Source organism: Copadichromis virginalis, linkage group LG11 (genome assembly GCF_057382275.1).
Source record: "Copadichromis virginalis isolate Kocher_CV1m ecotype Utaka linkage group LG11, C_Virginalis_male_GT1.1, whole genome shotgun sequence".
Taxonomy (NCBI): Eukaryota; Metazoa; Chordata; class Actinopteri; order Cichliformes; family Cichlidae; genus Copadichromis; species Copadichromis virginalis.
The window spans coordinates 20702107-20715254 of NC_140628.1; the positions used below are offsets into that span (position 1 = coordinate 20702107).

General features: G+C 38.2%; 2 protein-coding genes across 9 annotated transcripts in view; one reads left to right on the forward strand and one right to left on the reverse strand.

Annotated features, from left to right (window-relative positions):
• The first annotated feature begins 215 nt into the window (after window positions 1-215).
• LOC146698465 (retinoic acid receptor RXR-beta-A-like) lies at window positions 216-10514 on the forward strand. 5 transcript variants are annotated; one of them, XM_085473579.1, is made up of 12 exons: window positions 216-493; window positions 2997-3190; window positions 4118-4271; window positions 4488-4667; window positions 4983-5036; window positions 7068-7228; window positions 7356-7485; window positions 8194-8320; window positions 8435-8476; window positions 8566-8657; window positions 8746-8851; window positions 8946-10514. In XM_085473579.1, exons 2-12 carry the CDS (start codon window positions 3050-3052, stop codon window positions 9091-9093), a joined length of 1335 nt encoding a protein of 444 aa, XP_085329705.1. In that variant the 5' UTR covers window positions 216-493; window positions 2997-3049; the 3' UTR covers window positions 9094-10514. The 5 variants fall into 5 exon arrangements, with proteins under 5 accessions (XP_085329705.1, XP_085329704.1, XP_085329709.1 ...); XM_085473578.1 differs by having other exon boundaries at window positions 217-502; XM_085473580.1 differs by lacking the exon at window positions 216-493 and adding an exon at window positions 537-706.
• Window positions 10515-10597: 83 nt separating this feature from the next.
• The window catches only part of fhod3b (formin homology 2 domain containing 3b), a 100238-nt gene continuing 97687 nt past the window's right edge, over window positions 10598-13148 (reverse strand). For all 4 annotated transcript variants that reach the window (XM_085473576.1, XM_085473575.1, XM_085473574.1 and 1 more), the window contains one exon: window positions 10598-13069. In XM_085473576.1, the coding sequence (XP_085329702.1) occupies window positions 12987-13069 (83 nt within the window). In that variant the 3' untranslated portion in view covers window positions 10598-12986. The remainder of the gene's footprint in view (window positions 13070-13148) is intronic.

Below are 13148 nucleotides of genomic sequence, written 5' to 3' on the forward strand. Positions count from 1 at the left end.
TGGGCTACGCGAAAACACACACAGTTTCTGGCTGAATTTACTACTGTTTACTTACATTTTTGTTTACCACTCCCCCTATCATACCCAAAACAATCACTCGCTTGTATTTGTGCAGGTATGAAATGTTCAGTGTTTCTTGAACGCATCACGGATGGCCTTTTGATGTCGTGTATTTTTGGAGCGTAGTGTGCTGAATTTGATAACAGTATATATTGAGAAGATAGATATTATTTAAACTCAAATACTGCATACAATTGTGACGCGATAATCGCCAACCAAATTAGCTGTGATTAAATACTAAATCAAGCTGAACCTCTGCAGCGGGGGTGTCATATGACGGTGCTGTTATGGGTGGTCCCGTGGGACATTTTGGCTCAAGTCGATTGTAGCACTGAGCCATCATGGCCTGTAAACAACAACAGCTTCTGACCGAAGCAAACTGTGTCTGAGACTCGGCCTTTATCTAGAAGTGATTCTCAACAATGCTTCGAAGGTGTGTCTGGTATGTAATTCCAATCTTCCAACAACCATGAGGTAGTTGTGAACAGTCGCTTCCTTGGGGTATTACCCCTGAATCTAGCATCGAGCTAATGTTGGCTATATTAGCCGTAAATTAAGCTAACAAGCTAATCTTAGCAAATGCAGGTCGAGCGGATTCATTTGCGGACTGTCGATTATTATGCAACATTTTTAGATGCGAAACAAGGTCTGTTTGCTATATCCCAGTTTTACAAAAAACTACAGAAGGTAGTATCACTTAGACGTGTGAAAACCAAAGCTAATGTTTGCTAATGTTGTTGTATAGCATGGATCTTTGAAGCCGAAGATTTGCAGCTAACGAGCTATCGATAAAGGCAAACTGTCGTAATTAGTTAGGCGTTGTAGTTTTTACAGAATACGGACAATGTATTTGCTTTTTGTTCTAGTAAGGTCTGGTATGTACTTAATAGTGACTCGGCGGTAGCGTTGCTAAAGGTACGCAGCAGCATTTTGGCAAACATGAAACGCTAACGCACACTGATTAATGTAAGCAAATATTTGTACGTACAAACATTACCTGCCACGAGAATTATTTCCCTTTTATTTGTCCAGTTTTTTGAGGAGGGGTGATTTGCTTGTTTGTTTGTTTTTTTGGGGGGGAAGATTTTTGAGTTCAACTTAGCTAAATAAACGGACCTTTTTATGTTCAGTGATTTATGGTTATAGATTTGTACGTGGCCAGCTAACTCTATGGGCAGAAATCTGTGCCATCAGAAACTAAATTTGAATAAGTTAAATTTGAATTTGAATTGCTCAGATTGAATCTGAATTGTAACTTGAATAAATGCTTTTGAAAATTGAATTTGAATTAGTCTAATTTGAAATTGAATTTATAGTTTGAAAATGATCATCACTAAATTGAAATTGCATTTTATATTTTGAAAATTAATTGATTTGCTTTGAAACGGCATTTTATCCTTTAAAAATTCAGCTCTCGAATAATTTCAGATTCACTTCTCACCATTCAGTTTTCAGGTCTACAATTCAATTTCAGTTCCAAAATTCAGTTTTTTGAAACTTACATCCGGTTCAAGAGCAGATTAATAGAACTACGTTTTACTAGCGGACCCAAAGTGTTACTGACGGGAATCTACAGCGTCTTGAGCTTGTCAAACATAGTAATGGAGCAGTATGTTAAAAAAAAAAAAAAAATAAAAATCTAATTAAGCATGCACTCAGTACCCTAAGAATTATTATGGTAGTTAAACACAGTGATAGTTTTATATCATATTATATCACTTCAAACAGAGGTGATCCAGTAATGCTGCACTAATGAATTAGACTAACTATTCACTTTAGCTAAAGAGTTGGGATGCTGTGTAAGACATAAATAAAGCTAAAATACAAAGGTTTGGACACCGTTTTGCATGTTTCCCTACTGTAGGGGTCTCTGCAAGCATACAGAGGGGGTACTCTGAGAGGGTACAAGATGACAACTTTGGAATTCTACTAGAAACAGTCGATCATATTTGTTTGTCAAAGCTGAATCCAGGGCAAACTACGCTAAATTAGCGTTTTTAGCTAGCAGCTACAATAAGCATAAAAGTTACCTTACGGCAATCATTTGTTAACATGAAGCTTGTTCTTATACATGTAATACATTTATTACCAACCTGAGAGTTCATCCGCTGGTCATTCGATATGACGAATGACTTCTGAAGTCTTAATTCAGCTCAAGACGCTGTAGATTCCCGTCAGTAACACTTTCGGTCCGCTAGTAAAACGTAGTTCTATTAATCTGCTCTTTAACCGGAACCGGATGTAAGTTCCAAAAAACTGAATTTTGGAACTGAAATTGAATTGTAGACCTGAAACTGAATGGTGAGAAGTGAATCTGAAATTATTCGAGAGCTGAATTTTTAAAGGATAAAATGCAGTTTCAAAGCAAATCAATTCATTTTCAAAATATAAAATTCAATTTCAATTTAGTGATGATCATTTTCAAACCATAAATTCAATTTCAAATTAGACTAATTCAAATTCAGTTTTCAAAAGCATTTATTCAAGTTACAATTCAGATTCAATCTGAGCAATTCAAATTTAATTTATTCAAATTTAGTTTCTGATGGCACAGATTTCTGCCCATATAACTCACTTATGGAAAATTGGTTTCTCTGCCACTTAATGCAATCGCAGCTATAAGACTTCCACTACTTTATTTCTGAAATGGGAGAAATAATGATGTAATCTTGGCAAACTCTCAACATTTGAGAACTGAAAGACACCAAATGTGTAATGATTAACAAAATACACCCCCCCCCCCCCCCCCCTCGTTTTTTCCTTTTTCTTTTTTTTTTTTGAGAAGTTGCAACCAAATCATGTTTGGCAACTTTAGCTCAAAATAATAATTGTCAAAGTCAGTCTCTGTTATCTTTTAATCAAGATCGATCAGAAAGGTTTCCATAGCTTATTATATTCCTTTTTTAATTTTTTTTTAATTTTTTTATCACTTTCAGATTGATATCCTTCGAACGGGACGTTTTTCTTTTCAGCGGGCAGCTTACAAGCCATGTCCTCACAGCAACCTAACAGCTCAGCCTCCAACAGCCCCACCAGCATCTTAGGATCTCCGTTTTCAGTCATCAGTCCCTCACTTAACTCCCCAGTGGTGCCACACTCTCTGGGATTTGGACCCATCAGCAACAGTCAGGTAATTCATATGCATGAGGGTGTATGTATTGTACTGATGTCACAGTGCACTTAACTCTTATTTTTAATTTTGTAGCCTGAGAGCCATGATGCTTGTTTAAACTGGGCCGAATATACACAGCCACTTAAGGTACACTGTAGTGGGGAAAAAACAAACACTTTACTGACTATTTACATTACTCCACTTATAGAGGCAGGCATTTTTGAATAATGGCTCCTAACAGAAGGCGTTGTAAGCAAAAATTGTCACAGTTAGTGCTAATAACAAAAGGGCATTTGATTATGAAAATATTTCTGTATTTATGTGAAAAAATGAAAATAACTAAGAAATAGTGTCTGTCATAAGCTGTGTAGGATGCACCGCTGGATATTGCAGAGTAAAAGTTGTTAAATCAGTAGCTGTGACTCTTAGTATTTCGCTGTTCACATGACTTATGCCATATTATGTGGAAAAATCAGAACAACATAAGATACCTTAATTAGTAGATATACATGAATAGGTGATGGTGAGAAACTCAAAGTTATAGTGTGAACTCGAAATTTGGAGGTTTTTAGTGTAGCACATGATCAATTTCATCTAGAAACAGCCATCAGGTTTTTGTCATCCATTTGGGGTATACGTGTTTTTTTTCCCAGTGACCAGAGCTAAATATCCACACTAATTATCCCAGTTTAAATGCACTCACAAAAGTAAGAATGAGTCTCGTATCAATTTGCCTTCTTGTGGATATAATTTAGATATTTGAAGATATTTTTGAAGGAATAAACAGTGTTTTTTGTTTTGTTTTTGGGTTTTTTCTTTGCCTAATTTTGACAGCCCTAGCCTCCGGTTATTCAAATTGGTGGAAAATACTGTCTGGCCATTACATACAAATAATGACATTGTTACATTGTTTCCCTTGTTTTATTTGGTTGCAATCGTACCCAGATTTCATCGTCAGCGCCTATATCAGGGATGCACTCTGTCAGCAGCTCAGAAGACATCAAGCCTCCGTTTGGCCTGAGGCCCATGCAGGCTCACAGCCCGGGAATAATGTTGTCTCAGAAACGACTGTGTGTCATCTGTGGGGACCGCTCTTCTGGTGAGTGAACTTAATCAGCACAAGGTAAAGGACAGAAGTGAAACATCAGCCAACGAATATTTCAACCCATGATAACACTTTCATGTAGTGGATCTTACTTATTACGAATGATAGCAAAAAGTTTCCCCAACTCATACATGCAGGTTGATGTTGTCTTCCTTCCAGTCTTCTCATTGGGCCGTAACGTTCGTTCCCCCCCCCCCCCTTATGTTACAGGCAAGCACTATGGAGTGTACAGCTGTGAGGGTTGCAAAGGTTTCTTTAAACGAACTGTGCGAAAAGACCTGAGTTACACCTGCAGAGATAACAAAGAGTGCCTGGTTGACAAACGCCAGCGCAATCGCTGCCAGTACTGCCGCTACCAGAAGTGCCTGGCCATGGGAATGAAGAGGGAAGGTATGCAAAGTATTAGAATATTGCCGTAGAGAGCTTGTTTGGCAGTCAGACGGTTTAGCAACGCGTTTTGTTCTGACTTGTCTTACATGTAACTGTACCCACAGTGATAAGTCAAAATGTTGTATGTTAGCGGTAAAAAAAAAAACTAGCTGTGAATTAAAATTTCATGAAGTTATTAATTATACAGAGTTAAGCCTAAATAAAACAGTTTAAGTAAATGTGGACTATTGATAACATACATTAGGACAGACAGGTTTGTTGGGGCTGGTGCAACTAACCTGTCTCCAATTCAAATCTTTCTCCATCTTTCACTAGCAATCAAACTTGTAAAGGACATAACAGAAGATGGAAAAGTTGAAGGATGGATGAGTATGACATTGAATTCTTGAGGATACTGTATTTTAATGTCACATGGAGAATTAGAAATTGTTAGAAATGCAAAGTTCATGACATTTGTGTGTGAATTTGACCTGAGAATGATGGAATGATGGAGAGTGATGACTGCCAAATGTAGTATGTGGCACGTATGTGGTCTAATAAACAGTAATCCAAGGAGTTCTAATTTTGGTTGCTGTTAAGGGCACAGATCGGATTCGTATAGCTGCAGTTTTCAGTGTCTGATTGCCTAGTGATAATGGCAGATTATCCCTCAGTGTCAGCATTTTAAGAAGAGTCCTGGCTTGTGTTGCTTATACTGCTTCAAAATTACTTAAGTTTTAAGTAATATAATACCAATACAACAGTTCATAGTCAGTTTTGAAAATTCTGGAAAAATGGGGCGGGAGGAAGAGCATGTGTGAAAACCTTCAAATTAACTTGCACGGCTGCTTGACTGCTTTAAATAGAGAAAGATTATTTTGAGTTGGTCCAAAACATTTTTTTTGTTTTTGGGTTCAAAGGCTTGTATTTGTATGTTTATGCTTAGCTTCATTCTTGTGCTACATAAACCACTCTCTACTGAGTGAGCTTCCACTGGTGAACATCCACACAGATATTATATAGAGTCGAGTTCTGATTTGACCCTAAGGTTCTGAGCAGAAAACCCTAATTTATTTATAGTTTGAACTTGATTGAACATCTGGTTGTAGACATTAATACACAACAGTAGATAATTGTGTTTCATTTCCACTGTAAATTAGATCCAGTGAACTTGTCTTCATCTTTAAAACATGATGTCTAACCAGATTCTTTACTTTAGCTTTGAACACTGTGAGTCATATTCTTCAGCATGCACTAAAAACAAATATGTAGCACCGCGTTGTTTAATTTTTGCAATGTGACTAAAAGAAAATTAAGCATGTCTCAGACTGATGCTGAAAATCTAGTTCATGCATTTATTATATGTAGGCTGGGCTATTGTTATTCATTATCCTCATCTCACACTAAATACTCCCAGAAAGGCCTCAAGTAATTCCAAAACACAGCAGTGTGAGTGCTAACTGGGACTAAAAATATTTCTCTCATATTAGATTTTCTTCATTGCCTTCTTGTCGAATCCAGAATTGAATTTAAAATCCTTCTCATATACAAAGTTTTGAATGATCATTTCCCATCATATACTGCCCCACCCTGGGGTTTCTGAAAGTAAAATGGGAGACAGAGCTTCAGCTATCAGGCCCCTCTACTGTAAAACCAGCTCCCAGTTTGTACTGGGGAGACAAATGCCTATTCTTTTAAGATTAGATTTAAAACTTTGCTTTTTGATCAAGTTTATAGCTGGGGCTAGAACCCTCTCTTAGTTATGCTGCAGTAGGCTTAGGCTGCTGGGGAATTTGGGCCCTGAACCTTTCTTCTTTTCACTTTGTGTGTTTATACATCACTGTTGCATTTAGAGGTTTCAACCAGCAGCAGTAATTATTAAACTGTGGCTCCCTCCCACGGTGTGGCTTCTTTGCTTTCTCCCTCTGCTCCCTTTTCTTTGTCCTCAACCCGCACTTTGGTGCCTCCGCTCACCCCCAACCAGTCGCAGCAGGTGGCTGCCCCTCCATGAAGCTGGTTGTGCCAAAGGATTACTTCCTTTTAAAAAGGAGTTTTTCCTTCCCAGTGTCACCAAGGGCTTGCTCATAGGGGGTCGACTGATTCTTTGGGTTTCCTTTGTAATACTGTAGGGTCTTTACCCTACAGTATAAAGAGCCTTGATGCGACTGTTGTTTTGATTTAGTACTATATAAATAAGATAAAGTAAAATTCAATTGAATTTTGGGTCCCACCACTCAGTTAAAATTGATAACAATTCACTACATTAAAAGTCATATACATCTATATTGCTCTTACTAAGTTTTGTCTGTATAGCAGACTTTCTCAGTGCATCAGAAAATGATTGCACATAGTCAGAACACTTTGCATTTTAACTCTTACAAGCATCATTGATGGTCTGTTTGTGTGTTTTGTGTGATGCAGCGGTACAAGAGGAACGACAGAGGAACCGAGAGCGGGAAGGCGAGCTGGAATTCAGTGTTGGAGTGAATGACGAGATGCCTGTGGAGAAGATCTTGGAGGCAGAGACGGCTGTGGAGCAAAAGACTGAGCTTCACTCAGACGGAGGCTCTGCAGGAAACTCGGTGAGTGGTTGGAACGTAAATGCATTTACATGGCAGCACTATAAACAGAGTGATAGCTATGTTTATTAAGATGAAAGCTTACTAAAATTACTGGAAGCATTGATTGTCTTTTTTTGTTTTGTTTCAGCCACATGATGCTGTTAGCAACATCTGTCAGACTGCAGACAAACAGCTGTTTGCCCTGGTGGAGTGGGCAAAGAGAATCCCTCATTTCTCTGAACTGCCCCTTGATGATCAGGTCATCCTTCTGCGTGCAGGTATGAACAAGCACACACAAGTGATCTGATCAGCTTTGATGTTATAAGTTTATCAAAGGCACCATACAGTATTCTTCTGAAGTGGCCAAATATGTCCTTTTATGCTGGTTATTGTAATTCTTAACATACAGTTACATTGCTATCTAAGTTATTGTTGTTTGGAGCCGTTTAATTATATTTGTGTACTTGAATACTCTATAAATTGCATACCTTGCAAAAAATTGCAAAATCGCAATAAATTGCATACCCTATAAAACTAAGCAGTGCTAAGAATTAGTGTACGAGAATGTCTAGTAAAAACAAAGTGTAGAGGAAACTTAAAAGGCTGTGAGTGAATGACCACATTTCTGCCCAATTTTGCTGAAATGTTTTAGAAAATATTTTTGAAGTAGTGACTGTTCCTAACTCCAGTTGTTATGTGTCTGGTGATTCCCCAGAAGGGTTTTTTGCCCAGAAAGGAAAGTGGCAATAACAACTTTTTTTTTTTTTTTCCCCCCCCATACGGAAAGTGGTTCAGAACCCTGAGGACATAAATCTCACAGCAGCGGGGATGGTGTATACAGTTGCACTAAACTGTCTTTGTATTATTGCCTACAACTTAAGGGAGAAAGGACTCTGAGACACATGAGTCTTTGTTTTAAATGTCATGATGAATTAAAATCTTATTGCTTTTTACATATCTGTGTGTAAATGGACTTAATTTCTCAGGGTGGAATGAGCTTCTTATCGCCTCGTTCTCCCATCGTTCCATTCCGTTGAAGGATGGAGTTCTTCTTGCCTCTGAGCTACAGCGCGATAACGCACACAGTGCAGGAGTTGGAGCCATTTTTGACAGGTACATTGATGGAAGTAAAGAATTGCCAGGATACAAACATATAAGCTGCACTTGACTGCAATGATTTGTGTTATAAAAACGTATTGTCTAATTTGACTTTTGTTTTTGATACAGAGAAAGTGTGCAGAGCGCAGAGGTCGGCGCCATATTTGATAGGTACATTTCCTCTTGTTGTTCAGAGTGTCTTACACAGTGTAGGCTCAGTGTTTTTGTTTAATGCTTTGAAACCTTGCATTCTTTCTCAGAGTTCTCACTGAGCTGGTCAATAAGATGAGAGATATGCAAATGGATAAAATAGAGCTGGGCTGCCTTCGAGCCATTGTCCTGTTTAACCCAGGTACTTAACATGGAAGAAATTAGAAACATTTAACTATTTCTTCAAAAAATGTTTTGGGCTTTTTTAATTTTCTGCATTTTTCATGTAGATGCTAAAGGGCTCTCCAACACCGGTGAGGTGGAGCTCCTCAGAGAAAAGGTCTATGCATCATTGGAAGCTTACTGCAAACAGAAATATCCAGAGCAGCAAGGAAGGTAATGGTCCTCTGCTGTAACAGTCTTTGTTGTAGTCCTGTCTCGTACATTTTGATCTTGTTAAGTGAGATGATGTCCTCTCTGTTCCCTGCAGGTTTGCTAAGCTCCTCCTTCGACTGCCAGCACTGCGATCTATTGGCTTGAAGTGCTTGGAGCATCTTTTCTTCTTCAAGCTGATCGGTGACACACCTATTGACACTTTCCTAATGGAAATGCTTGAAGCTCCCCATCAGTTGTCTTAGATAAGAAGCGTGTACTGTGGTTAGTTAGCTGAAGCCTGGGCAGCGGGCGTGGGACTGGAGTGGCACTTTAAGTTCTTTGAAGATTTGTCGATTTGTCTCACTGCTGTCTGCGTTACACTTCTTTTAGTGCGGCACAGATTTGCGCTTTAGACCAAACCCAAGGCTTGGCATGATCTACAAGCTGGTGCTATATGTTTAATTAACTTCATGTGTAACTATGGGTAAACACAAGTATCTTTTGAAAATATAAACATTTACATATTTCCCTCACAGGATAAACTATAATTTGGATATACATTTTTGTATAAACTTTTTAGACACCTCAGATTTTAAGATTGTTGTTTCTCCAAATGATGGGATACATGAGAGGACGGCAACCAGATTCTTTTCTTAACGCGTTAACGACGCACCCTTTTTATAAATTTACACTCAACTCAGATCTAAAAGTGCATTATTGTACCAAACGACAGCTTTGAGTTTACTTGTATCCATTGCACATGATAAAATCCAGCAGTGACCCTGAGACAGAAGACAAGTGAGCAGTTGAAACTGTCAGGCCAGACTCGTACTGCTCATCAGGGTCAGCTTTATGTGTCTCATATACATATATATGCAGAGTATTGTTTACTTTGCCATTTAAAAGAATAATTATGTTGGGGTTAATGATTAGACTTTTCTGCACATTTGCAACGTGCTGTTTCTAAACCATACATTTAACAAATGCCTGACCTCTGAATGGTCAAGTGTTTGTCTTTTGGTGCTATTTCAGAGATGATTATTGGCGCAGATGCACACCAAACCACAAACCTATGAATATATGCAAAGCTAAAAATTCATTTGTCAATCTTTGTTTAAAATGTAGCAATACAAAATGTTAAACTAGGTAAGCCTGTCAGTTTTTCAGGGGTTTTACAAAGAAAATTATGTCCTGTGGAAAGGGAAGACTCCATTTTGTAATTTATCTTCACAAATCTAAGGTACTGTGCAAAAGTAATTGTTCAGGGACAGTGTATATTGATAAATTTGAACTATGATCAGGAAATACAAATTCTATAATTCTTATTTACCCTTTTTTCTGTTTTCAGCTAGTATAAAGCAGAACGTGTCTTGGGTTGCACTGGATTTGCTGAGACAGTTTCGGCTTTTTTTTTTTTTTCTTCTTCTTTTTTGAATGCTTGTTTTTCCTACCTATCCTCATCATCGTGATGTCTCTGCATTTTATTGCAAGCAAACAGTAATCGCATTTAGCTCCATACCACCTGTGAACAGACATGAATTTTAAGTCCAGATGAGTGGGCCGTATGTAAACACCAGCTGTAATGGTAAACGTGTCACTGACATCTGTATGCTCTTGAACATAAAAGTGACTTGAAAAATGGGTTGTGTGGACTAAAAATAAACAGGCTTAAGTTTTTCTTTCACATGCTTTGTCTGGTCTAAACGTGACTTATTTCTGTATTCATAGAAGAAAAGGTGGCAGAAAGAAGTTGATGACAAAAAAAAATTGCATTTTGCCTTTTTATTGTAGTTGTTACATAGTTTTTGCTGTGGGTATAGATGCAATTGAAGCCTTGGTAGTAAAGCACTTTAGTCCAAGTTCCACAGTGATGTTATGGCACAGGCAGCAGTGTGTGATGGGCTAATGATAAAAATATAAGTGCAATTAAATCAAAGGCTTCCATCTGGATTTTACTGGAGTAACTGGTAAAGCTGATCGCTGGGTGTTCATGTTACAGTCTGAAGTGAAAATCCTACAGCTCTTAGAACCAAAGTGAAACCACCTCCTGGATTAAGCAGAAGTGTCACTTTCTTTTAAAACCATGCATGGCTTGGTTTTCTTAAATTATATTTTGAATAACACTGCTTTTAGTCTATAATACACTATTCTACACATGGAGCAAAAAAAAAAAGACAGTTATGACATGTACATCTGTTTACAACATTCCCCTGTATTGCTTCAAACATGTTTTTGCTCTTGAAAAGTCAGTACAACCCGGGAAACGCACTGAGCTCCCAGCTCCTCCTGTAACTGCAGTTTTACTAAGTGGCATGCTACACATCGAGTCTAAGGTGCTGAAAAGGTTCCAGTCAATTCAAAACAAAATAAAAATGGAGTGCTCATTTGATTTCTTTTTTTATGCAGATTTATCACAATGCGCTAAATTATTTTCTCAATGGCTATGTTTCCATCACAGTGAAAATTAAAAGTGAATAGAGATCATTATGAATTCAGTCAAGGCCATTCCAAATTGATTAACAGCACGTGGACCTCTAAAATATTCAGTTCAGTACAGATTTTGATGTTTTAAAAAGTCTATAAATTAAAAAAATTTATGTGCTTCCTAACTAATAATTATAAATGTGCCCCCTGATGGTTTGCATTCATTGAGAATTAAAAAAATACACCCCACATACCCTGAAAATGGCAAAAATGGCCTGATCTCTCTCTCTCTATAATTTTACCTACACTATGAATGGAGTGAACCTAAATGAATCTTACAATAAGGCAACAGGATAACAGCTAATGTGCATAGCCAATCCTTAAGTTGTCATAAATATGTTAAAGCTATCTTCATAAACTACTTGATCCAAGACATAGCATGGAACCAAAAAAGTAATTCTGCCATGACAAGTTTAAAAACACTGGTTAAAAATAAATCACAGCTCAAGAATGATCTACACTGCAATATTAACCTCTGCTCCCTCCCTGCCCCACAGACCGCACATCTGTAGCAACATTTTCGTTATTATATGTCCCTGAAAACATCTTAATAAATAGCTGTCTCTGAAAGGCACTCTGAAATGTGCAGCTCATAGTCTCTACAAAATAAAACGAAATAAACTCTGTGAAGATTGCTCACTTGTACTTCACCTCACTCCAGCTGTTCATCGGTGAGAATAGATCACGACGGTGACGATGCGACTTCAGTTCAAACTATAAATGTTTGCATCGTTAGCATTAGTCTGAAACTAGTGGGATTGCCAGTCAAACCTGTAACGGAGCTGTTGGCAATCGCCTTTCTCTCTTCATATCAACTTTAAAAAATATCTGCGCCGTTTCTCTGATGAATTCCTTCTTATTTAGTAAACTAATGCACGCTTGCCTTGGATATGTTGACTTTGATTAAATATTTAAAAACTGTGCTACTGCTGAATTGCTGGTTAACTGCTGAGTATGTTCTCAGATTCAGATGTCTGAATGGTTAATCAGTGTCAAGGATCTCACTTTCCTTTGAGACCCAACTTTTACATCCAGTGCAATTGTTCCTTATTTGAGCACCTTCTTGAGCAAAACGAAACACAAAACTACCACAGTAGTATATAACAAAATAACCCTCTGCACAAGGCCATCTATTCAATAGATGAAATGTCTTTTTTGTCACGAAAGCTCCTGGGCTGAAACTAAACCCAAACACATTTATTTGAACTGATTTTCTAGCCCTCTCAATTCACTGAAGGCCACGGGGATTAAACTGCCAACTGTTTTGACTCCCTCGGCCTTAAAAAAACCAAACATTTCTGCAGGTGTTTGTATGCAATATCACATTGAAAGCATAACTGTGATGAAGCCTTATGAAAGCAAATCATGTGTAAACTGTGTTTAACCGGCAAGGGCAAAGCTTAGTGGTTTTAATGCAGCACGCCGTTTCTGCTCCCTCTGCCCATCAGTTCAGGAATAAAATCCTGTTCTCCCTTCTCTTTCGTTAGGAAGCACTTGGTCAAGTCCAGACATACAAAGATGAGATCAACTCATCAAAGCTGGGGTTGGGGAGGGGGATTTTAGTGCCAAACCGGAGCAGAGTAGGTTGACGGGTTGGGTCTTTATGTCCTTATGGGGGGTTTGGGGCAGTGAAAGGGCTTCCAGATAGCGTGGTGTCCCATGGGGGTCCAGCTCACACTTGCATCTCCGAACCATTAGACAAGCCAAGAGCGTTTGCCTCCTCTGTTGTCAAACCATTCCTCAGTGTCCTCCTCACTGTGCACACAAGAGGAAAATTCAGAGTGGAAACATAATCGCCTATCATGGAAAAATGTTTTGTTTTTTTGCATTATAT